Source organism: Eptesicus fuscus, chromosome 7, assembly GCF_027574615.1.
Source record: "Eptesicus fuscus isolate TK198812 chromosome 7, DD_ASM_mEF_20220401, whole genome shotgun sequence".
Classification (NCBI taxonomy): Eukaryota; Metazoa; Chordata; class Mammalia; order Chiroptera; family Vespertilionidae; genus Eptesicus; species Eptesicus fuscus.
The window spans coordinates 102,963,570-102,987,720 of record NC_072479.1 but is presented as its reverse complement, the minus strand read 5'-3'; the positions used below and the strand labels follow the sequence as shown (position 1 = coordinate 102,987,720).

Here is a 24,151-nt window from a genome sequence, read left to right as displayed (position 1 = left end):
CCAGGCCCTAAGCTTTCTTTAATGATGTCTGAAGCTCTGCATATCTTGAGGGAGAGGAGAAATGGCACAGACAGGAAGCTGGTGTTTAAATCCAAAGATTAAGATCAGGAATGCTTCTGTATTCAGAGTGAAGACTCATAGAAGAGATGGGTCTTGTGTGGTACACTCTGTTCTCAAACAAAGCATCCCCCACAGCCTTTCTCTTTGACATTTAAAGGTGCACAAGATCATAAGGTTAAGGTGAAAATTAAGAAAAATGTTCTGGCAATGAAAGCTGCTGTAAAGGAATAACCTTTTAAAGGAAAACATGGAAGTTCTGACCCAGACAACTGAGAAAAGTCTCCTGTAATCTTTCTGGTTATGAGAGAAGACACTTGTTTGTCTCTTCCTCCTCTACCTTTTGTTATTCTGTTGAGAATCTTTGAGAAAAGCACAAAGTAACATGTTCCTGATGCTGTAGTTAACCCTCAGTTTATTATTTTATCAAGTGCATGTAGTAGAAAAATCTTGGTACCTTGGCAAGCACATGAAGAAATTATTATTTTTGTCTTACAGATTCTCTAAGTACCTTGCTCTAGTTCTTGAGTGAGCTTGTTTTTTTGTTTTGTTTTGTTGTTGTTGTTGTTTTTCATTTTAAATGGTGTTTCTGTGCACCCAGCCAGTGTCATTAGTAACATTTATCTCTGAATGGTTGGGAGAATCCAAAGAGTCTGAGGGCAACACAACTCAGAGGGGACAGCCAGTTAGTGTCAATCCACAGCTTCACAAACTACCTTGCCCTGAAAGGTGCTCAAACAAGTTGCTAAGTGAAAAGTGAACAAATTGGCCAGCTCGTTGTGACTGGTTCATGGGTCTCTAAGTTGGCCCCATGTACCTTATATTGAAGCTGAAAACAGTGGCTTCATGTCATGAGTTCTTGCAGCTCTTTTTTAATAAACTTTGCCACATCTTCACTCCCTAACCCTTCAGTTCTACAGTCCGATCTCTGTCACACTTCAGCTGTCAGTGTGAGCTCAGTGGTCTTCACAGACTGTGTGGCCCAGTTGCCCTTAGAGCCAATCTAAGCTGTGCTTTTACTGGACCTCAGGGTTAGCTGAAAATCTCCTGTCCATCTGACTGTGGTATTCTCTGCACCAAGAAAAAGTTTATTCTAATCCCTGAAAGAGGTTATTTAATGGCTGGAAGTAACAAGTTTGATTGCTATGATTGATCCCTTTTTCTCTGAATCTAAATTTCTTCTTAATAATGTTTTTATTGTTTATAACTTGGAGAAATTATTACCTATTCTTCACCAAATATACAAACTGAGTTTCAAGATTTTCCTTCCTGAGTACATACGGATCAAATGCACTTTGGTAAATATCTTTTAAAACGAATTTCTGCCTTGGCCAATGTGGCTCAGATAGTTGGAGTGTCGTCCCATGCACTGGAAGTTTGTAGGTTTGATTCTGGGTCAGGGCACAAACCTATGTTGCTGGTTTGGTCCCTGATTGGGGTGCATAGGGGAGGCAACCGATCGATGTATCTCTCTCACATCGATGCTCCCCTCCCTCCCTACCTCCCTCTTCTCCCTCTCCTCCCTTTCTAAAATCAGTTTAAACTTTTTAAAAACTAATTTCTGTTTTTATAATCCTTAAGAAGATAAAACAACCTCCTGAAGTTTCAGTTTCTTGTAATGAGAAAGAGACTGTCACTTTCAGTCCATTTTTATTAAGCACTGGATGCCATGTGATTTAGTCCCCAAGTTCCATGAATTTGGAAGAACTAGCCTCTAGACCAGCCCTGCCCAATAGCACTCTCAGAAATGATAGAAATATTCTGTAACATTAGGCACATGTGCTGTTGAACACTTGAAATAAGATTAGCTTGAGTGAGGAGCTGGATTTTTAAACTTAATTTAATCCTAATTAATTTAAATGTAAATAGTCACAGGTGGTTGGTGGCTATTTTATTAGACAGTAGAGTTTTAGACCTTACTCTGCCACTTAGGAACAAGGTGACTTTGGGCAACTCAATTAACTCTTTTGAACTCAACTTCAACTTTTATAAAATGGGGATAATAATGCCTGTCTTACCTACCCCACAGAATTGGTTTGGAGATATACGAGATGACACGTTGTTCATGCTTTTGAAATACAGGTATTGTTATTCTCTGCAAACCAGGAGAGGAGCATTAGCTTTGATCTGCCATCTTGTGAATCTGAAAGCAGCTTTTAATACACACACACACACACACACACACATATCATTAATTTCTGTCAAAACCAGTGTTTGGGAACAGGAACTATTTTCAATAAACCAAATCCTCCTTAATTCTACTTTTCTCCCTACTTGTGGAATTAAAAACAATTGCTGAAAATGGTCAAGAATCACAGAACCACTAATCAATATGGTTCTCTGTTAAAATTGTTCCCTTTTTGGTCCTTTATGAACAGGACTCATTTTATTTGCATGCCCTCTGTGGTAATGGATGCTTCTTTTTTAAACTCTCTTAAAACTAACAAGTGGCTGGATTAGAAATAATGGTTTTTATTTGCTTGTTTGTTTCTGGACAACTTGCCAAGAGACAGAAATGTTCACCAGTGGGGACATAGTAGTGATTCCAGAGCAGATGAGATGGTCTGGTTTGAGGCTGAGTTGCCCTTTAAAAAACAACAGCTTACAGATTTAAGATGACAAAATTGTAGGCTTCAAGGAACTGTCATTTGTTTTGCTTTTAAGTGAAGTGTTAATAGTATTGAAGAGATGTATGTCTCACGGAGATTTTGTAAATTATGAGTTTGGGTGGGGACTAGAGTGGGAGCAGATCCTCATCTGGGCTGTGGTCATTTCCCATTGGCTCCAGTCCACTGGGAGCTGCAAGAAGCACTGCGTGGTAGTCTCTGAACTGCTGTCCCTGGAACTCAGAAAAGGCGTCCCCCAAGCTCTGTAATTGGCTCACTGCTCCCTTCCGGTCAGGGCCCTCAGGCTCATGCTTCTTTCAGAGCCTCACTCACACGTTAGTGTCATCCATTTGGCTCTTTTAGATACACAGGTATCTTTGGATGAAAGAACTAGTTTCGCCTTAACCTATTTGGCTCAGTGGATGGAGCTTCGGCCTGTGGACTGAAAGGTCCCAGGTTCTGTTCCGGTCAAGGGCATGTACCTTGGTTGCAGGCACATCCCCAGTAGGAGATGTGCAGGAGGCGGCTGATCGATGTTTCTGACTCTCTGTCCCTCTCTCTTCCTCTCTGTAAAAATCAATAAAATATATATATTTTTAAAATAGCTAGTTTCCTTTTTTGCTTTTGTTTTAATTGAAATGTAATTGACATATAGCATTATATTGGTTTCAGGTGTTATACCGTAACTTTTTTTCTTTAAAGAATCGAAGAATCCTACGTCATTTATTTATTTATTTATTTATTTTGAATCCTACGTCATTTAGATGATGTAAATGAGCACAGGAATGTGATTGTTTAACTGGAGTTGACTCCAAGTTTAAATGGCATTTGTAAAACATGTGTTCTAGAATTGTGGCTAACCTGTTCCCTAGACTTGAAGCTGAGGGAAAATTGTGTTAGGCATGTGACCTCAGAAATCTTCTCTTTTATCTCAGGAGACAGCCAGCTGGGTACATCAATCCCAGGCATTTCTGATCGATGTCATCATCCTTTCTCTCTTCCTGCTGTTGTAGGGTATCCCACCTCAGTGGTCAGTGACTAGGATAGAACCTTCTCCTTGGCCAGTTGCTAACAACTCCTAAAATAGGACTCTTGAGTGAGTTTGTATATTCACATTCTGAGCATATTTATTGTTTAGTGCAAAGAAGGGTCCAACAGGGAGCTCTGTTGAATAAGCCCTCGAAAGTAGTTTTCTTGATATGAGTTCTTGATACAATTGAAAGTCTAAAAGGTATGGTAGGTATTCAGTTTCACTTAATTATTAGTTTTGGAAATGTCTGAGATATTCTTTTCATGATAGTAAACGAAGTAAAGGAATTTATAGTCACTTGTCGAAACTACTCACTGATTTTACCTAAACAATATAAATCCTAAAGCATTATATACCCAAGGGGGAGCCCTGGTAAATATATGACAGGGTTGGAAATTTAAAATTCTTCAGTTTAACCCTAGCTGGTTTGGCTCAGTGGATAAAGCATCGGCTTGTGGACCGAGGGGTCCTGAGTTCAATTCCAGTCAAGGGCACGTAGATTGGTTGCAGGCTCCTCCCCAGCCTCGGCCCTGCTTAGGGCGCATGCAAGAGGCAACCAATTGATGTGTTTCTCTCACATCGATATTTCTCTCTGTCTTTCCCTCTCTCTTCCACTCTCTAAAAATCATTGGAAAAAATATCTTCGGATGAGGATTAAAGAAAATAATAAAATTCTTCAGTTTAGTGGGATGTTATTTGCAGAAGAGCAAGGTGATTTGGAGCTTTATCTAAACAGATGACTTAGGCATATTGGTTATAGGGCTTCAGAAAGAGGGGAACCGGCTGGAGTGGCTCCGTTGGTTGAGCGTCGTCCTGTGCACTGAAAGGTTGTCATTGTCATTCAGTTCCCAGTCAGGGCACATACCTGGGTTGGGGGTTTGATCCCCATGTGGGGAATGTATGGAAGGCAACTGATTGATGTTTCTTTCTCACATCGATGTCTGTGTCTGTGTGTCCGTCCGTCCCTCCCTCCTTCCTTCTCTCTCTCTCTCTCCTTTCTTCTCTCTCAGCATGTTCTAACTTGTGTGTGTGTATACTGGGATCACGATTGATCTGGAACATTAGACTGGGCAGTGGTTTGAAAACCATATATTAATAGGGCTGGCATATACCGTATGTCGAAGAGAAGATTGGGAGTCAGGTTCAAAATATTTGGGCCCTGATACTTTGGAATTCACTGTACCTGTTGCTATTCATGCTATACAAGATTGTGCACTGACCTTTCCTCCCAGTCTGGAGTCTCTCTCACCGTCAGTGAGTCAGGGGTGCGAGACTGGAACAGCTTGCACTTCTGGGAAGGTAAAGATTTAGCATCCTTGAGTCTCTACTTCCTATATTCATTCTTGGTACTTGGCTTTCCTGCTGATTTGGGTGGCGGTGACAGCCCTGGTGCCAAAACAGGGTGGTGGCAAGTCTGAGTACCAAAACAGGATGTGTATGAAGCACGTTTTCTGACTGTTTGGATCCTTGCTTGTCTCAGAATGTGTGGTCCCTTCCCCATACTCCACCACCCAAGCTCTTTCTTTGATTCACATGAACTTACTTCTGGTTTTCATTGTCATGGCCAGTATTTGGAAATGTTGACACAACTCTTTGGTTAATGGTCTTTGTTGCAGGATATTTTTGTAGGCATTTTGGTATGACAGCTAAAAACAGTAAAACAAAAAATGGAAGTCAAGCCTACTTAGCTTTCAGCATTTAACTCTATACATACTGTTTTCTTCAAAAGGAGAATGGCAGAGAGGAAAAAAATTAAAACCGTAACAATGCCTCAAGCTTAACAGAGCTTCTAGCAAAGTATTTTCACTTTATTTAATGCTAAGTCATCAGAGTAGTTTGTATAATTGCCATTTTGTGGATGAGAATATTGAGGCCCAGAGGGGTTGTGCAAATTGCCCAGGGTCACACCGCCACTAAATATAGGCACATCTCATCCAAGTTTCTGGCTCCACATTGCATGCTAATTACTGAAGACCATGGTTTAATGGTTCTTAATGACATAGGAATTTTAAGAGGGTAGGCTGTTGTACTTTCACCAAAATTTCAACTTTGAAAATAGCATCAAATCAGGACCCTTAGTTGGTGAGGTAAGGTGAAAGTTGGTAGTGGGGGTGAGAGTAACCCTGTCATTTTTAAGTCCTCTAAAAAATGGCTTCTGAGTTGCTGCTGCTGCTCTTGTCTGCTGGTTGTGAGGCTTAAAGGCCACAGGCATGCATGCATGTTTCCACATCTGTCATAATAACCCTTATTTAAATCAGAGGTTCTTGATTTCTTTGGTGCCATTATTGCTCCTTGGAAAATTTTACACAACCTCTCACTGGACATTGCCCAAGCAAGGACCCCAAATTCAGCACACAGTTTCTAGGGATTCACAGATACCCTAAAGCTGGTACAGTGCATCCCAGGTTAAGAAGCTCTGCTCTGCCTGGATACGGAATCCTAAGAAACATCATCTACATAATGGCAGTAGTCGAGACCCGTACACACCAGTGACACAGCCGACTTCTGTGCTTCCCTGCTCAGCGGGGAAGTGACTCTCCCCACTTCCTGTACTGGCACCAGTGAACTCTTCGCTCCTCACTCGCTGCGTGCTAACACCAAGGACTGCGTTTCTGTGCTGCCTTCCACTGAGTGCGACTGTCATGCCCTAGATTCTAGGGGCCTAGTGTGGACTCAGGCCCCTGCAAGGCTTGTGAGGAAAAGGGCAAAAGCTTTGATCCATTGACTCTTAGAAACAAACGCTTTGCAACTCAAAGCACTGATCCTGAAAGGGGCTCAGGAGAGTAACCCGTTTGCCAATTTATGAGCACCTATGCAGGCCAGAGTTGAAATGTTGAGTTAAGCTGTTGAGAAAGGTACTTTTTAGTCACTTTGCCTCTGGTGGTAGAGAATGAGCAAATAAAGGTCTTTACTTTCTTATCAGCAGTGTCACCTTTCCTCTGCATTTTGGACTAGGAAAACAATGGCTTTTTAATTTTTGGTGGCATCAGAATCCTTGGAGATCTTACTAAAGATTTAAAAAAAATTTTTTTTTAAATCCTCACTCAAGGGTATTTGTCCATTGATTTTTAGAGAGTGGAAGGGAGAGGGAAAAGACAGAGAAAGAAACCTCAATGTGAGAGAGTGGTTGCCTCCTGAACACTTTATCCACGGAACCAAACCGGCTAGGGCAAGATTAAAATTCTTGAAGCCCAGGAATCAGCACTCCAGAGACATTCTAATGCAAATGGTTCCTGAACTACACTCGGAGAAACACTGGACCAGGGGTTGCTGGTATTTTTCCCCTTTTCATTTTTACTGATGGCTAGACTACTGTTATTCTCTTCTCCCCAGGGGTTCTGAAGTAGAGGATGGCCCTGGCCACATAAGTCAAGAGTTGATGACAAATTTCTAAGACAGTTAAGGCTGCATCATATAAAATGACTAGAGGCCTGGCGCATGAAATTTGTCCACTGGAGGGGGGTGCCTCAGCCCGGCCTGCGCCCTCTCGCAGTTTGGGACACCTCAGGGGATGTCCTGGGGGGATCGGGCCTAAGCCGGCAGGTGGACATCCCTCTGCAGTCTGGGATACCTCTCACAGTCCAGGACCCCTCGCTCCTTACTGCCTGCCGGCTCGCTGCTCCTTACCACTCAGCTTGCTGCTCCTTAGCACTCCGCGGAGGCGGGAGAGGCTCCTGCCACTGCCACTGCCACTGCGCTCACCAGCCATGAGCCCGGCTTCTGGCTGAGCAGTGCTACCCCTGTGGGAGCACACTGACCACCATGGGGCAGCGCCTGCATTGAGCATCTGCCCCCTGGTGGTCAGTGTGCATCATAGTGACCTGTCATTCCACCCGTCATTCCGTTGTTCGGTCGATTTGCATATTAGGGTTTTATTATATAGGATTGGGTATAGAGAACTTATGAACCCCTGTCTTCAGTGCTGGGAAAAGCCTGCCTTTTTTATGGCCTTGTACCATGTTAGTGGTCAGTGGTCAGTTTGGCAGAGTTAACAAACTGCCTGGAGCAGTGTGACAAACTTCTGAGCTAGGGCCAAGCGATGTGGCAAAAGACTCAGTTAACTTTGGAAGGAGTTTGATTATTCAGCGACTCCCTCTTCTGCTGTGTCCTTCAAGAGAGGCTGGAGGGAAAAAGGAGTGGGAGAATGTGGGTCCCTTGACTGTTGCTGAAGTCCTCCCTTCTGTTCCATTGCCAACATTAAAGAAAAGGACAAGGCAGCATTTCTTTCCAGAGGAATAACAGGGAAAGCAAGCAAAATGTGAAAGACCAGATTAAAATCAGTTGGAGGTGTTTTTTTGTTTTGTTTTGGTAGCTGTCACATTTTGAGGGAAAAAATCAGGGACATATCTCTTTTCCAACCCACCACCACCCTCCCCCTCCTCCTTCCTCCCTTATGCTGAAATATACATAAATAAAAGGTCTGAATTTTGAAATCAGAAGAACCAGAGTCTAGTCTTCGTTCTGCAGCTGATGAGAATGTGATCTCAAGTCAGTTCTCCATTATATAACATGGAAAATAACAGCTCAAGTAAGGTAATTCCCAGCACCCTAGGCAACCATGGGGGCGGGGGCAAGGAAACAGTTTACAGATCTTTTTATCAGTGGCAAGGTTGATGGGCACAACCCTACTTTCTCATGCTGGAATTTTACTTCCTCTAGTACTACGTGGGAGCAGAGTCCTACAGGGCCCTGTGTGGCTACCCCTCATCTCCTCCCACTCTTCCCTTTGTTCACTCTGCTCTGCCACTCTGGCCTCCATGTCCCTCTGTCACTCAGGCAGTTTCCCACTCAGGGCCCTCCTTGCTGTTTTCCTTGCCTGGACGGCTCTTCCCCAGGTGGCTGCAGGACTCACTCCCTTCCTCCAGGCCACTGCTCCAATGTCACATCAGAAAGTCTTTTCTGACCACCCCATATGAATTGCTCCCACTCTCTGTCGCCATAGCCTGCTTCATATTTCATCATAGTATGTATCACCTACTACTGTGTTGTATCTTTTATACTAGAGTGTAAGCTCCACGAGAACATGGGTATCCCAGCACCAAAACAGAGTCTGACACATATGGGCTCTCAGTAAATACTTGTTGGGAGAGTGAGTGAGTAATTAACTGTTAGTACAACTTGAGCTCTCAGGGACATAAACCTCTGGACTCCACTTCCTCACCTCTTACTCCAAACCTGTTGTGGTTAGTTTCTGCCTCCACCAACCCACTGGCATAGCTCTGAGCCCACTAGCCATGTCCTTAGTATAAGTAATCCTCTTGACACTTAGCAAGCCTTATTTCATCTGCCCGCCCACTATTAGCATCTCTCTTTTTCTTCCTACACTCTTTTTCTTTATGCTTACTCTTTGCCTGGCCCTTTCCTGCTTCTGTGAGCCTCAGGTTCCTATGCTGGACTCTCATGATGATCTAAGGGAATTCTGGGATTCCCTTAGATTCAGCCTGGGAAGTATTGTCTTCTGCCCTACATATTGTGTCACATTATCCCTAGATGACCCTCCCCACACACACACACACACACACACACACATTTGTATACACACACACACCACTTATACATCTATTTATATAAAATCCTAATATGCAAATAGACTGAACAGCGGAACAACTGAATAACCGGTCGCTATGACATGCGCCGACACCAGGGGTCGTGTGCAGAACATGGTGGGCATTGGCTGCGGTAGGATGGTGGAGCAGATGAGGGGGGGTGCCGGACCAAGTCGGGGCACCGGTTGCTGTCATCGGGGCGAGCCTCTGGTGCTTACTGAAAATTCTTGACTCCCTCACGTGTGGTCCCGCCTCATGCTTGCACCTGTTGCCAGCACCGGACCTGCTCGCATCCACTGCTGACCTGCTCGCATCCACTGCTGGTGCCAGAGCCGCCGCTCATACCTGCTGCCGGTGCCTGGCGCCTGCGCCCTAATCACTCGGCGCCGTTGGTGCAAGTGGTGGCTGCTTGCACCCACTGTCGGCACCAGCCCCGTTCACATCTACTGCTCCTGAGGGGCAATTGGGGCAGCAGTCGCCTCTTGCACCTGCTGACAGCGCCGGCCCTGCTTGTACCCGCTGCTGGCATCGGCCCCAATTGCTCCAGCGCCGTCAGTGGGTGTGAGTGGGCCGGCGCCATCAGCACGTGGGAGCGGCGGCGGCGGGAGAGGGGCTGCCAGCAGATGGAACCAGGAGCCGCAGCGGGGGCGGGGGGGGGGTTTGGGTGGGAGGGCAGGAGATGGGCCAAGACCCATCCCTGTGCCCACTGCAGCCTCAGGGCCCACAGTTCCTTTCAAGGTGCACAAATTCATGCACTGGGCCCCTAGTCTCTTTATAGGATGTCTCACAATCAACGAATGCCCCAAACTGAACACAGTCTCTCCCACCCTGTCCCAAATTCATCATCCTGTGTCCCTTGTCTGGGAGTGTTAATGGCACCATTCACCCAATCATTCCATTTTGTTCTTCTAAATGGCCTCTTGATCATTACTAAGTGATCTTTAAAAATGCAATTCTCATTATTTTGCAGTTCCTGCTGTAAGAATTGGTTTTATGCAGGGATCATCGCTAAAACCATGAAGTAAATGGTGGTTAGGGAATAGGATTTTCACATGTCCTCAAAATGTTACCCCACAGATAACATATTCATTACAAACGGTGATACGCTTTGGTGTCACCTTCCAAGCTTGTAGCACCGTCAGTGGTTGGACAACATGATATATGTGCCTCCTGATATTAAGAAGTACACATCATCTATGTAGTCCTCATGCCAAAAATGTTTAGCCTAAATCTTATGAGGAAACAGACTCAAAATATAGGACATCTTTCTGCAAGACAACTGGCTTACATAATTCGGTGCCATTAAAAATGGAAAAGGTAGGAATACTGTTCTAGATTGTGACTAAAGAGACAACAACTAAATGTGGTGTATGGGACTCTTGACTAAATCTTAGATTGAGCGGGGAGGAGGGGGGATTCAAACAGCTATGAAAGACATTGTGTGGGCAGTTGAGGAAATTCAAATGTGGACTAAATTAGATTATATTATTGAATTATTGTTAATTTTCTTAGATGTGATAATGGTAGTTATGAAAGAGTATGTTCTTATTCTTAGGAAATATGCACTGAAGAATTTAGGGATGAAATGTGATTATTATCTGCAGTTTACTTTCAAGTGATTTGGTAAAGAATAACAAAGGGTGTGCATTCCTGTATGCAAATAAGAAAGAGGTAAAACAAATACCGCTAAAAAAGAATTGGTGAATCTAGGTCAGTTATAGGGCTGTTCATTATTTGTTCTTTTGATGTTTGGGGGTTTGAAAAATTCTAAATTAAAAGAGGGCATGGGAAGGAGAGCATGTGAGTGCAGGCATGTGGGTGACACAAATATGTGCCAATTACCAGGTGTGTTTCTGCTCGTTTTATTTTTTAATGAAAAAAAATCAAGTTAGAAATAACTCCCCCACCCTATCCATGCAGTTCTGGCCTTTGACACTGCTGGGGCAGGGGTATTGGGGTGCTTCATTACAGCCTTGCAAGGGGAGAGGGCTGGACTCCCCACTTGACCTTTCCTGGTAGGGCTGAGTCCCCTTTTTTTTCTTCTGGTGTCTGGCTGGAATAGAACGATGATTGTCTAAAGGTTTTCCATCTTGCTAGGCTGCCCTTTTCCTGGTCCTTTGGCTAGTGAGCAGGTTTCGGAAGGGCTGTTTGGTCCACCTTCGTTGGCATTTCCAACTTGCTGACTTTTTTCAGCTCCGAGTCTGGTATGTATGAAGCCAAAGGAAATCCAGGAAACTCACCACTGTCTTGTTCTTTGGGCCCAAGGCCCCTACCCAGTCTGCCTTCTTCTCTCCACCTTTCAGAACTTGCTTATGTTTGTTTTATATACAATGTGCAGAGTTTAGTTGTACTTAGTGGGAGGAATAGAGGAAAGTATGTCTGCTACATCTTCCCAGAATCAGAATACTGTACATTAAGGCTCTTCATGGGCTGGTCCCTGCCTCCCTTTCCAGCCTCATGGCGCCCCATGAACTTCTAGGTCCATCCGCCGGACTACTTGAAATTGTGCGCTTTCACCCTTCATGCTCTTGCTCTTCCTCGGCCTCAGGTGACCTCTTGACTCCCTTCCTTGTCGGCCTGTGGAGATTGTATTCCATTCACGTGGATTTTCTCTGTAAAATCTACTTGGTCACTTCACACACTTCTCTCAGGCTGAGTGTTGCCTCTTCTGTCCTAGGTAGCACTTTAAATCACCTCTACAATTGTACTTTCGTCTTGTATTGTAATTATTTGTCTTTTTTCCTAAGCAGACCCTGAGCTGCCTTTGAGGGATCACCTAGTACTTTTTAATGATAATGATGAGGAAATAAGTCTTGATGGTTAATTGCTATCCTTCCTTGCTGAGACTTATTTCTAGAACTGCTTTTGGATTCTAGACTTTCACTTGCCTTCGTGTGCAAATAAATCTGGGGATGGTGATGGGAAAGTGCTGTGTACTGTCCTAAATTAACATGGTAGTTTGGTTTTCAAGGGTTCCCACTTACTCAGTGCTAGATGAAACCAAGACCAGTCGATCGCAGTGCTCCTGCATTGTAAGCCACAGAGCCCATAGACACGCTGAACACGTCTTTGAGCTCCCCTTGGAAGTGGACGGCAGTGCAGTCAGCCCTTCATATCTCCAGCTTCTGCATCCATGAGTTCAACTAACCCTGGGCTGAAAATGTTCAGGAAAAAAATGTTACGTGGTTGCTGATGGGTACTATATAGTTAGGCCTGTACAGAACAGGTACCGACTTTTTTCTTGTCATTCCCTAAACAATATAGTATAGTAACTATTTATATGGCATTTATATTGTATTGGGTATTACAAGTAATCTAGAGATGATCCTATATAATAAAATGCTAATATGCAAATTGACTGAACAGTGGAATGATGGTTGCTATGACGCGTACTGACCCCCAGGGGGCAGATGCTCAATGCAGGAGCTGCCCTCCCCACCCCACCCCCAGTGGTCAGTGCACTCCCACAGTCTCTCCTGCCTCCACGGCAGCACTAAGGATGTCCGACTGATGGACATGCCCCAAGGGCTCCCGGATTGTGAGCGGGCACAGGCCAGGCTGAGGGACGCCCTCCCCCCCCCACCCGCAGTGCATGAATTTCGTACACCGGGCCTCTAGTTAAAGTATAATAAGGAAGGATTGCCTCAGTTACATGCAGATACCACTTTATATAAGGGTTTGGTATGGGGGTGGGGGGGGCGGTCCTGGAAACAGTCTTTCACAGATACTAAGGGATGACTGTGTGTTTTTTTTATTTATTTATTTATTCATTTATTTATTTATTTATTTATTTATATTGATTTCAGAGAGCAGAAGGGAGAGGGATAGAGAGATAGAAACATCAATGAGAGAGAATCATTAATTGGCTGCCTCCTGCACGCACCCTACTGGGGGAGATCAAGCCCGCAACCCGGGAATGTACCCTTGGACGGAATCGAACCTGGGACCCTTCAGTCCGCAGGCCGACACTCTAGCCACAGAGCCAAACCAGCTAGGGCTGACTGTGTATCTTTAAAAAGAAAGTTGAAACCATTTCTCCCTTTTTAGTTCCCAATGACCTCATTTAAGTAATGTAGCAAATGTGTAAGGGAGAAAGAAAATGGGTGCTGGAGGCAGGGAACAGAATATTAATTGGTGGTTTTAGCCTGCCAGGGGCGGGACCTACATCTAGAACTGAAACTGACTAAGAACGCCACACCTCTTAGCCACTTCTGTGCATTTGACTTCTGTGGGAGCTTGGTTTGTTCCCTTTCAGGGTGTGCTGCTCACTTCCCTTTGTTCACACAAAACCCTGCAAGGGTTCCAGCAGAGCAGCTCCCAGAGAGGGGGGGTAAAGGATCAAGAACTGCCCTCCAACAGCAAAATGTATATTCCTGTAAACAGTGTGCACAGCGCTGGGGTTTGCAGTGGTTTGGGGGGCTTCTCTTTCAGAGACTGCCTTCCAGGACTTCCTGGGAAAATGAAATTTCTGAGTAATGTCCTGGCTCCTCTGACAAAACCAGCAAGGCAGAGGGAGATGGAAGTCCGAGATGATCAGCCCTCCTGGTCAGACACATTATGGGTTAACGTTAAGTCTTTTGGATTTTTCCACAACCAGCAGAAGCCTAAAGTTTATGACCTATTTTCTGCTCTGCTGGGCTTCCTCGTGTTTCATTCCCTTCGCATGGAAGCTTGAGGTGACTGTCATTTGTTCCTACGTCAGGAAGGCCCAGGGCTCACCTTTTTATCACCTGCCATCTTTCAACCCTCCACCGCTGTGGCTTTTAACAAACCTGTCTGGACATGCATAGGGGTGCCCTCTCGACCTTGCACCCCAGTGTGTCACTGGCTGCCCCAGCTCTAGTCTGTCCCCAACTGAACCTGAGAAGTGCCTTACAGGAGTCTTGACGGAGTCCCGAAGGAAGAGGGGCCATTGCTCCTTTCACCTGCTAGAATTAGTTACTGAATTGCTGCCCTTGCTATCAGAAAGCAGCTAGAAATGCGGAAAGAGCTGCACAGAGTGAGTGGGCTGTTCAAGAACTGAGAGACACTGGCTCAGTTGTCAGAAGTTTTAGAGAAGAAAGAAAGGGAAGACAGAACTAGCCCTGGGTTCGGCCCACCACTCAATGGATGACCTCACAGCTTGCTGCAGTGTTGGTTTTATCGCACATAAAACTGGAATGTTGGTTCCTACCGCCAGATTGTTAAAAGGATGCAATTACAATGTGTTATTGTTACAAAATGAAACTGTCTTTTGTGATTGGTCATTATTGTCTTGAATTATTTTCTTGGTCCTCATTTCTGGTTCTCTTAACCAGGCCCTGACAGCTAATGAATTCAGTTCTTCTCGTCTTCCCATTCCCCTCCCAGCTCAGCTGGTATCAGGGCTGAAGGCTGCCCCTTAAGTTCTACAGTAAGACCCGCATTTTGAACCTTGGCTCTCTGTGCCTGTGGTCATTTTGAACCCTTCTTGTGAGCCTTCCTTACACTGGTTTGTGCTCAGGCTGTGGTTGAACTGACCTTTCCACCTTGCCTGCACTCAGCCCTACATCTAAGTCTGTGTAATTGAAGCCTCGTTGCCTCCCCATCTAATAGGGCAAGCATGTCAAACTGAAAGGCTAACACGGACCAAATAAACGAGGCATGCGGCCAGCAGGCCCCGAGTTTGACTGCTTGTAATAGGGTCATTCTTCTCTTGTTTTGAAGAAGTTAAGAAACCAGTCTAGAGGAGTGGAAAGAACTAAGGTTGTCATCCTAACTGCCATTTGCTAGCCTTTCCTGTTCTTATCTGTAAAATGGAATGTTACCTTCCACCTGGGATCTTTAGGAGTATTAGAACAGGCCTAATCTTTAGGAATTATCTCGAACAGTGCCTGCCACATAAGCAGGTGCTCAATAGATATCAGTGTCTTCCCTGCTGTTACACGTGGTCATCTACACTACAGCCGGTTGTCCCCAGTAGTGCTGCATCGTCCTTGTACATGCAGAGGATGCAGTTCCCTTCCATCAGATTCTGGGCTTCGTGAGTTGATTTTTCAGAAGTTGGATTTGTGCCTTAGCCCTAGGGATAGCCAACATAGGTTGTTGATTCAGCAGGTCAGCCGGATTTTTAGACAGAATGTGTGGCTGTGGTACAGAAACTATAACTGGCTTGTTTGGGGATTGAACCCATGATTCAACCCAGACACTGCGTTTGATGACAGCAGTACCTTCGACGCATCGGAGAGTGCACCATTCGCTTCTGAGCACTCTCACTCTCGTTTGACTCTTGCAAGAGTTCTGGGAGGTGGACAGATTCTCACTCTACAGAGAAGAAAATGAGACCCCAAAATCATCCGTACCGGTGTCACACCAGTTGTCATTGGTAGAACCCAGGACAAGAACACGGATGCCTTGATTTTTCTACAGGACTTCTGTGAGGTTTTCAACCCAGATGACAGCCATAGATCTGGCTGTCCCAATGAAAATTTAGTGCTTCGCCACAGAATCCTCCAATTTTCCTGTCACGTGTATACTTGGTATCCATTTCTTACAGAATATTCATTAATTCATTGAATGAGTTGTGTGCTGGGTACTCTTGGCACTGAGGATACTGTCAGAAATGAAAGACATGGACAAAACCCCTGCCGTGCCCCGATGAGGCTTCTGTGGTAGGAGGCTGACCATAAACAAGTAAGAGAGAGGTAGTGTTACTGTAGAGGGTCAGCGGAGGAGTGCTGTGGGACAAGCAAGGCAGAAAGAAGGGTGGGGCGGGGCGGGGCGGGGCGGGCAGACCAGACACTGTGAGTTTTCTCTTTGATTCCTTCTGCTTATTGTCTTATCCATGTGATAAGCTCTCCGAGGAGAGAGTAAGGCTGCGTTCCCTGCTGGCCCATCATGTCTAGTACAGATTCCTACATATCAGGGCCTTTGGAGATGGGTTTTGCAGTTGAGTCAGCCTAACGCAGTAGAAACAGGCACAAGGGCTGTCGACTTACCCACTAAGATGCCCAAGAACTCCCAGAGCAGAGCTGGGTAGCCTGGTTTGTGGGGGCTCCAGCCTGTGCTGTATTTTCCTTCCAGGTCATTTGTTAAATCTATAGCTCCCCCTGCTGTTAAAAGATGGGGTGGTCTTCCAACTTGTCTTGAAATAGAGGGGTGTGTGTGTGTGTGTGTTTAATGCTAAGATTTAATTATTATTTTTTAATAAGGACTCCTGGGACACTTGGAGCTTTGTTCTGGAACTGCTGTTGCTGAGACCCAGGGTTAGGATGGAGGGAGGAAGTGCAAAGGCCCAGGCAGGATAGGTCATATCTATGCTCTGGCTACTTTTAGCGTCTCCCCACCCTGCCCTCCTCCACAGCCGCAGCCTAGCAAAAGTTATCGGCTCACACAGTTTAGCAGCTGTTCTGAAATTCCAGGGCAGCAGCCGTGAAACTGACCACTGTCTGGTAAAATTTTCTCTTATTGCTAGTGTTCCCTACTTGAAGTGAGTCAGGCCTTTTCCCCTCTTGTCCTCAGGGTGTCCCAACTCGTCATTTGTCACTATAGCCAAGTTTTGACACAAAATTCTCTTAAAGGTGCCGAATTTGTAGAGGGTCCTGTTTGGGTCTCCCCACCCTCAGTGTTGTTTGCTGAGTCGAGAGCTGTGGTCCTGGTGGTGGTGGTGGTGGTGGTGGCCCCAGAATAGAGCGAAGTCCTTGACAGGGGCTGCAGAGAGCCCTTCTTGTCAGCTGCTGGTTGTGTGTGTGCACCAGCGTCAAACATATAACCACTGTGAAGTTCCTTTAGTCCTTAGAGATGAAACTCAAGTTTAATTTTAGCAGCACTATTAATATCAGCTGAAATGAAGAAGGAAATGGCACCCAAGTAGACATGTCTTTTTTGTTTAACAGCCCCATTCAGTTTGGTCCCTTTGTGGTTCCTCATGAGGTAGAAGTCAGGTGGACCCGACATGCAGCTGACCCTTCCTGAGTCCCCGTCTCCCCGAGAGTAAGGCGAGGCCCAGTAGCTGTTTGTGGAGGTTGACCGATCAATGAGGATTGTGCAGCTAACAGTCCAGCTAATGGGCCCAGGATATTTTTCAGTTATATTTGATGGGTGCACTTTATTGAGCTTAAGCTTAGGCCAGTGACGACTCCTATTAGGAATAAAGTAACCAAAATTATTTTAATGGGGCAGCTGAACCATAAAGGTGTACGCTTACTCGCGTGCCATTTTCTTCTTCATTTCAGCTGATATTAATAGTACTACTAAAATTAACGTGAATTCAAGATGCCTTCTCCATGGTAAGTTGTAGCAGTAGACATGATGCTTCCCTAATAAAGTAATTCTTTTATGATTCCTCTCCCAACAGCTTTGAAAAGTCCAGCTGCGTTTCATGAACAGAGAAGGAGCTTGGAGCGGGCCAGGGTAAGGCACACAATCTTTTCGAGCACCTCCGAAGAGCTTTCTCAGAGCCCCTGGCATTGCCGGTCATGTTCCTTCCAGTCCAGCATGCCACCAGGGCCAGCCCGTGCCTCACAGTTCTAATGAGCAAGCTCTCCCTTTTCTGCTTCATCTCCACACGGCCGTCTCCTAGTGCGATGGTGCAGAGCGTGATCAGAATGAGTTTTCTCCTTTGTCACCTTTAAGAGTGTGGAGTGCTCACCGAGCCTTTCTCCTGTTTTGGAGACCACTGGTCTTTCCCATTTATAACCACCACAGCCTTTTGTGGATGTTGGGACATGGACAGCATCCGTGGTCCCTCCATGTCAGTGGCTGCACTGCCCACACCTCTCCAGGGTGGGCATGCACTGGTCTTCATGTGCCCTAAGCAGCCAGTGTCCACTAGCGGCCGCGGAAGCAGAAGCTGGGCCCCCTGAGCCGGGTTCGTGCTGTTGCACCTGGCTTGCTGCCTATTCCCCTTGCTCTCAGTTCCCTCAGGGGCCTCGGGGGGATGTTCTGCTGCCCAGTGTGGGCGGAGATGGGGAAGTCGCCAAAACACGCTTCCCCCTCGCACCCCCTTCACTTTGGTCTTTCACGTAAAAGACAAAGGAAGAGAACCTCCCAGAGGGAGGGTCACAGACTGAGGTACCCTAAGACCCACAGGTCTTTCAGAGACGAAAATGTTTACCTCCAAGACTTCCCTTACTACCTGCTCTTTTTAAATTATTTTTTTTAAATGTTCTAAGGAAAATCATGATTAGTTCTTAGAAGGAGAAGAATGAGGTCATGGATACTGGGAACCAAAGCAGTAACAAACTGCACTGCTGTAGTGCTGGGAGTGCTAGAGAATATGGGGGGTCGGGGGGCTGGAAGGGCATTGCCTGTGCCCCCAACCCATTTGTAAGGCTTGGCGCCACTTCCTGACTGCTTCTCAAGCAGGCAGGGAGTAAATATGAGCCGATTAGAGCAGCTGTTACTTTATTGAGTACTTTTCATGTAAAATTATATCATTTTCTTGTGTATGCTCACATCAGCTCTTAAGAATTAGGTGTTCTTATCTTCATTTTAATTTTATAGTTGCAGCTAAGAGAGGTTAAGTAATGTGTCCAGCTAGCAAGTGGCCAAGCTGGGACTCAAACCTTGGTCTGTGGACTCCAGGTATTTTCTTAATCAGTACTGTATTCTGCCTTGGCCTTGGTCACTGCTCAGAACTTCAGGTGGCTTAGAAAATACGCCTGCTCTGATGGCTGTGAAGACCTGCAATGTCCGACACCTGTTCTAGCATCTTCTACAGCAGCCAGAGCAGTTTTTCTGCCCACTGCAGATGGGGTGATAGATCCAGAGCCCACAGCCACTTTAAACCATCTCATGGAGAGCTCAGCACCAACCCAGGCTGGCACAGGCTGCCCAGTCAGAGCCCAGGCAGCTGACAGGGGCCAGGCAGGGCAGAGCCAGGTCTTTGCACACTTTCCTACGTGCAGTGTGCTCTGATACTTTTTCTGTTTTTACTCTCCTCTGTTCTACCCTACTGTACCTTATCCTATCCCATTCTCTGCTGATCTTGAACCACTAATGGTCTTGACCTATGGTTTGAAAATTTCTGGTGCAGAGATTAAGAGCCCAGGTTCTGGAGTCAGACAGATCTGGGGTCACATTATATGCATTATAACATGAGCGCCAGGCAGTGGGTGGCTTGGGACTGTTGAAGAAATGGCTTCGTTTGCCTGGAGTCTCAGAAATGTGGAAATGATTACATTGGACTTTAAGGAACTAGAGCTTTGACACCATGTATCAATATTAGTATTCCATTTGGTAGTCATTCAAAATGAGTGGAAAATGCTTATAAGATCATGCACATTATTTGAAACAAGATAAAAAATTATATTCAGCATGATTACAGCTCTGCAAAATTAAACTTGTCTTCCATGTGGAAGAATGATTAGAAATAAATATCCCAAAATACTAACAATGGATGATTAAAATATTTTATTGTCATTTTGCTTGGTAATTTTCCATTTTCTTTGATGAAACTATACTAATTTTATAACAGTGAAAGTAATCGATTTTAAATACATATATATCGGTAGTCCAACCTCAGACTGACAAACGTTCTTGACGGATGGTGCCCTTCGCAGGTGCACTTGGAAGTGGATACGTCCTCCCCTGGCTGCCCTGGCTGCCCTGGGCCTCCGCACCCTGCAGTCTCCACACTGAGCTGGTGGGGGCTGCAGAGGTGACCAACAGCCACCGCTGCTTTTTGGTCCCGTCTGTGCCATAAAGCTTGTGATCTGGATTTGAGAGCTTCTTGGTGTTGTTGTTTTTCTATAGACAGAGGACTATCTGAAACGGAAGATTCGTTCCCGGCCAGAGAGATCGGAGTTGGTCAGGATGCACATTTTGGAAGGTGTGTTAAAATGGCAGTGCTTCTAAACCCTTGTTCTCACTGTGTGTTCACCGCCTCAGCACCCACATTTCTTCTTCCCTTTCTTGTCACTCTCATTTCTGTAGGCAGTGGGTGAGCCAGAGCCTTAGCACGCTCAAACAGCAGTGCTGTGGTTGCCGGGAATTCCTGGGAGCTCGACGCCTTCTGCTGGGCTGGCTTACCCTTTCTCCTGTGGCCACGAGGTGGCCCTGGGGCTGGTCATCTCTTGATGTAGATTTTTTCCCTCTAAGATCTGTTTTTCAAATGCGTTTGCTTTCTCTTTTCCATTCATTTATCCATTCATTCACTCAGCATTTCCTTGAGCACTTGTGATGTACAAGTAAGGTCATCCTAGACACACTCCACCTGGCTCCAGCACACGCTTCTTCCCACCTTCTGGTGAAGGCAATGGCTGCGGAAAGCAGTGTGAATCTCCATTTTTTTAGTTTTGAATTACCTTTGGGGTTGGAAGAGAACTTTCCTAGGGTGAACCCCACATTTTGCTGATGAAGACTCTGAGGCCCAGAGCAGGGAGGTGAATTGCCCCTATAACACAGCAAGCTTGAGAAGGTCACTTTGCTGTCTGGTGCTCTTTTCAGCTCTGTAGCTCTACCTCAGGGAGTCCTCTGGCCTGGTGGCCATTGTTGTGTGTGGCCACACATCGCCCACAGTAGGGGCCCCTTCCGTCCTCGTGAAACTCTAAGCTGGGCCACCCTTTTCCGCCTGAGATGCGCTTTGCATTCTGATGGTCTCTGCTCCTTCCCCAGAGGGAAGGAGACTGCTCTGGAGTTCCCAGGGCAAACCCAGGTCCATTTCTACATCCTCCTGCACTCCATTCTCTCCCACGGGCAGAGACCTCGGCTGAGCCTTCCCTTCAGGCCAAGCAGCTGAAGCTGAAGAGAGCCAGGCTGGCTGATGACCTCAACGAGAAGATTGCACAGAGGCCTGGCCCCATGGAGCTGGTGGAGAAGAACATCCTGCCTGTGGAGTCCAGCTTGAAAGAAGCCCTCATCGGTGAGGAGGCCCACACACCCTGTGTGCACTGCAGGCCAGATGCAGGCGTGAGGGTGGGGCGGGCTCTGGGCTTCTTGCCCTTCAACTTGTTGCTTTGACTTGGGGACTGAGGTACAGAGTGTGAGAGCCTGATAAACGGGTTGTGTTAGCTTAGGACAGTGCCGGGGCCACAGAGATCAGCGCCATGGCAACATAGGTGCATAACAGAGAGTCCTGTCCGCCCTCATCTCTGTAAACTCAGAGCTGACTCCTCTCACAGGGTAGGTGGGGGTCAGGATCGATGAGTGTAAATATGCGGAAATGCCAGAGGTTAGAAATCGGTACCCACTGGGTTTTCTATTAGTGAAATCTCTTTTTGGAGCCTGGCACTTTCCACAGGTATTTCACTTTTCAAATATTGATTGATCCACCAATCAGTGGCTAGGTGCTAGGACCACAGCCCCACAAGCCCCTTGGCCTTACAGAGCTCACGTCTAGGAGCAGACACAGGCAGGTAAAATAGGCAGAAGCAAGTTCTGTGCTAGAGGGGGCACACAGAGAGGGCCCCCCAACCCGACCCTGATGGTGGGGTGTGGTATCAGAGGCTGGGCTGGGCTGCAGGGGAGTAAAAAGCAAAGTGCGTGCAGAGCGAGGTGTGGAGCTGGAAGGCGGGCAGGGCTTCATGTGCCCCAGTCAGGTGGTTAGACACGAATCCCTTCGATGTTGGTGATGGTTGGTACAGATATGTCTTCTTTGCAACAGTGGACCCAAAGCCTGAACCTGGGCAAGGCTGTATGCTCCTGCCCTCAGGAGGTAGCTGTGCCTTCAGGGGAAGGGGGCTCAACTGCTCCCGCCTTGGGCAGAGTATGAGAGGAGAACCATAGGAGCGGACCCCACGGCATGGCGAGTTGTAACACAGCGAGCTTGAGAAGGTCACTTCTCAAGGGGGGACTGTGGTGTCTAGGGCTTTATCTGCACTGCAGACGGAGGAGCCACTGCGCTGGAGGTGGGCATACCTAGGCCCCCACGAGCCCTTTTATTCACTGCTTTGCCTTGGCATCCATCTGCCTCATCTCAGTGTTTTCCTACCCAGATCGTCACCAGATTCAACAGCAGCCCCTAGTTTACAGGCCAGTGTTTGGCCAGCCAAGACCTGATAAATGTTGGCCGAGAGTTGGCAATGCTCCAGGCCCCTTGTGAAGGCCTGCAGAGATGAGCAAACGATGATGCTTCCCTCAAAGAATGTGGTCTGATGTGTAAACTGATGTATAAACAAGTAATCTCTGAGTCTGGCTCCGAGCAGTTGCCGGCATTGTGTAGCAGAAAGGCATGTGCCCTGTGGCATAGCTGAGTCGTGTGGATTGCAGGACAAGGAGCCTGGCACATCCTTGGTCCTGGGGAGACTCGTGGAAGGGCTGCTGCTGTCAGCAGTGCCGTCCATGGTGGACAGCATGGAATAGTGGACTGTGTGTCAGGTCAGAGGGAGCTCTGCCAAGATGGGCTTCTCTCAGGGCTGGGGAAGTTCCATAGATGATATGGCCCATTTGGGGTCATCCCGAAGGCTGAATCACATTGTCAGGTGGAGTACAGAAGGACATTCCAGGCGGAGGGGACATTAGGAGCAGTGGCCTGGAGGCCTGGTGGAGTGCGGCTCGATTACGGCCTGGGAGTAGTTTGGTTTGGCAATAGGTAATCACTGGTGACGGGAGAGAAAGAAGCATTTGCCAGCAAAAGGCAGATCATGCGGGCTGAGGAATGAGCAGGAGGTAAGGAAATGGTGACAGCAGATGTGGCCCATTTGTTCACAAGGTGAGGGGAGAGGGAAGAGTGAGGTGTGGTGGGTAGGAAGGATGTTTAGGCTGGGAGGAGTGGAGCAGACTGTGGCTGAGGAAGGAGTGGCGGGGTGGGGGAGGAGGAGGAGAGGGAGGAGAGGGAGCTGAGACAGTTCTGGAGCCTGCAAGAGGGGGCTGGGAGGGGGCTTTTCTATCTCCCACAGTCGCTTGCTCACACTCACACCCTTGCCTCCAGGCCACCCCTGGTTGATGTGATTCATGCCAAGGCCCTGTCTTCCAGAGAGTTCCCTGAGCCTCCCTTCACTGTCCCCTCGGCGTCCTTTCCCTCCACACAGTATACGTGTGGAGCATATACTGTGCTCCAAGGTGATGGCACCATAAACTCCCAGAGGGCCTGGACCCGTCTCTGTCCCTCCACACCCTGCGCGCAGCCGACAGCTGGTACAGCAGAGAGGAGCAGACTGCTGGGACCCTGGCCTGCACCGGGCCTCGGGCTGCTTCAGTGCCAGCAGCTTCCTTGGGTTGGAGGACCCGGGGATGCAGCTGCAGCTCTTCTTCCTGCTTCCATGATGTGGCTGCTGTCCATAGCAGGCCCCTCCCTGGGAGTTAAAATCATGGGAGAAAATGTAGGTGTGTGATGGGCAGGGAGTCCACGGTGGCCAGCAACCTGCCCTCCGTGTGCTGTGTGTGCCTCTGCAGGACAGATGGGGCGGAGGGGCGAGCCAGCCCAGCCCTGGGCGTTCCTGGCTCCATCTCCACAGTCGGCTGGTGGAGGAACAAACTCAGGGACTTCCTTGCCAGTCCTGGGAGGAGAGAGCCTCGGGTCATGGCCCTGGAGGGGAGTTACTGGCTTGTTCTTGTTCCTTTTCTGTGGTCTTCCCACCACAGCACATTTCCCCAGCTGTGGCCGACAGCTCACCTCCGCATCATGGCCACCACCTCAGTTCCTCTGTGTCGACAGCGTCGGTGCAGAACCTCTCCCCCGACTGCGCTGAGGCCGTGTTGGGACATGGGTCTTTTGAAATATCCTGCTTGCCCCTGTTACTATCTTTCCTTCCGCCTGTATCCTGGGATTTCCATGCCAGGACCCTGCCCCTCCTGTTCCTCCCTCTCAGCCTGGCTTCAGCCAGCCCAGGAGCCCCTGCGCTCACGGCCACCGGCCCAGGCCGGGAGGGTGGGAAAGCCCATAGGATGGGTTTTCTTCTGCTGGCCTTGGGACTCTGCGTCACTAATGGGAAGCCACTTCCCGTGGGCCGCTTCACTTCTGCAGGCAGGAGTTCCTTTTCCAAGAAGCTCCTTGGGATGTCCCTGGCCTTGTT

The 24,151-nt window shown here is 47.3% G+C and overlaps 1 protein-coding gene across 1 annotated transcript in view; it reads left to right on the top strand.

Moving 5' to 3' along the window:
* MRTFA (myocardin related transcription factor A) overlaps window positions 1-24,151 on the top strand; it is a 182,500-nt gene that overhangs the window by 145,624 nt on the left and 12,725 nt on the right. Inside the window, exons 6-8 of the mRNA XM_028149946.2 lie at window positions 17,554-17,609; window positions 19,953-20,028; window positions 20,899-21,060. Of these exons, the coding sequence (XP_028005747.2) occupies window positions 17,554-17,609; window positions 19,953-20,028; window positions 20,899-21,060 (294 nt within the window). The remainder of the gene's footprint in view (window positions 1-17,553; window positions 17,610-19,952; window positions 20,029-20,898; window positions 21,061-24,151) is intronic.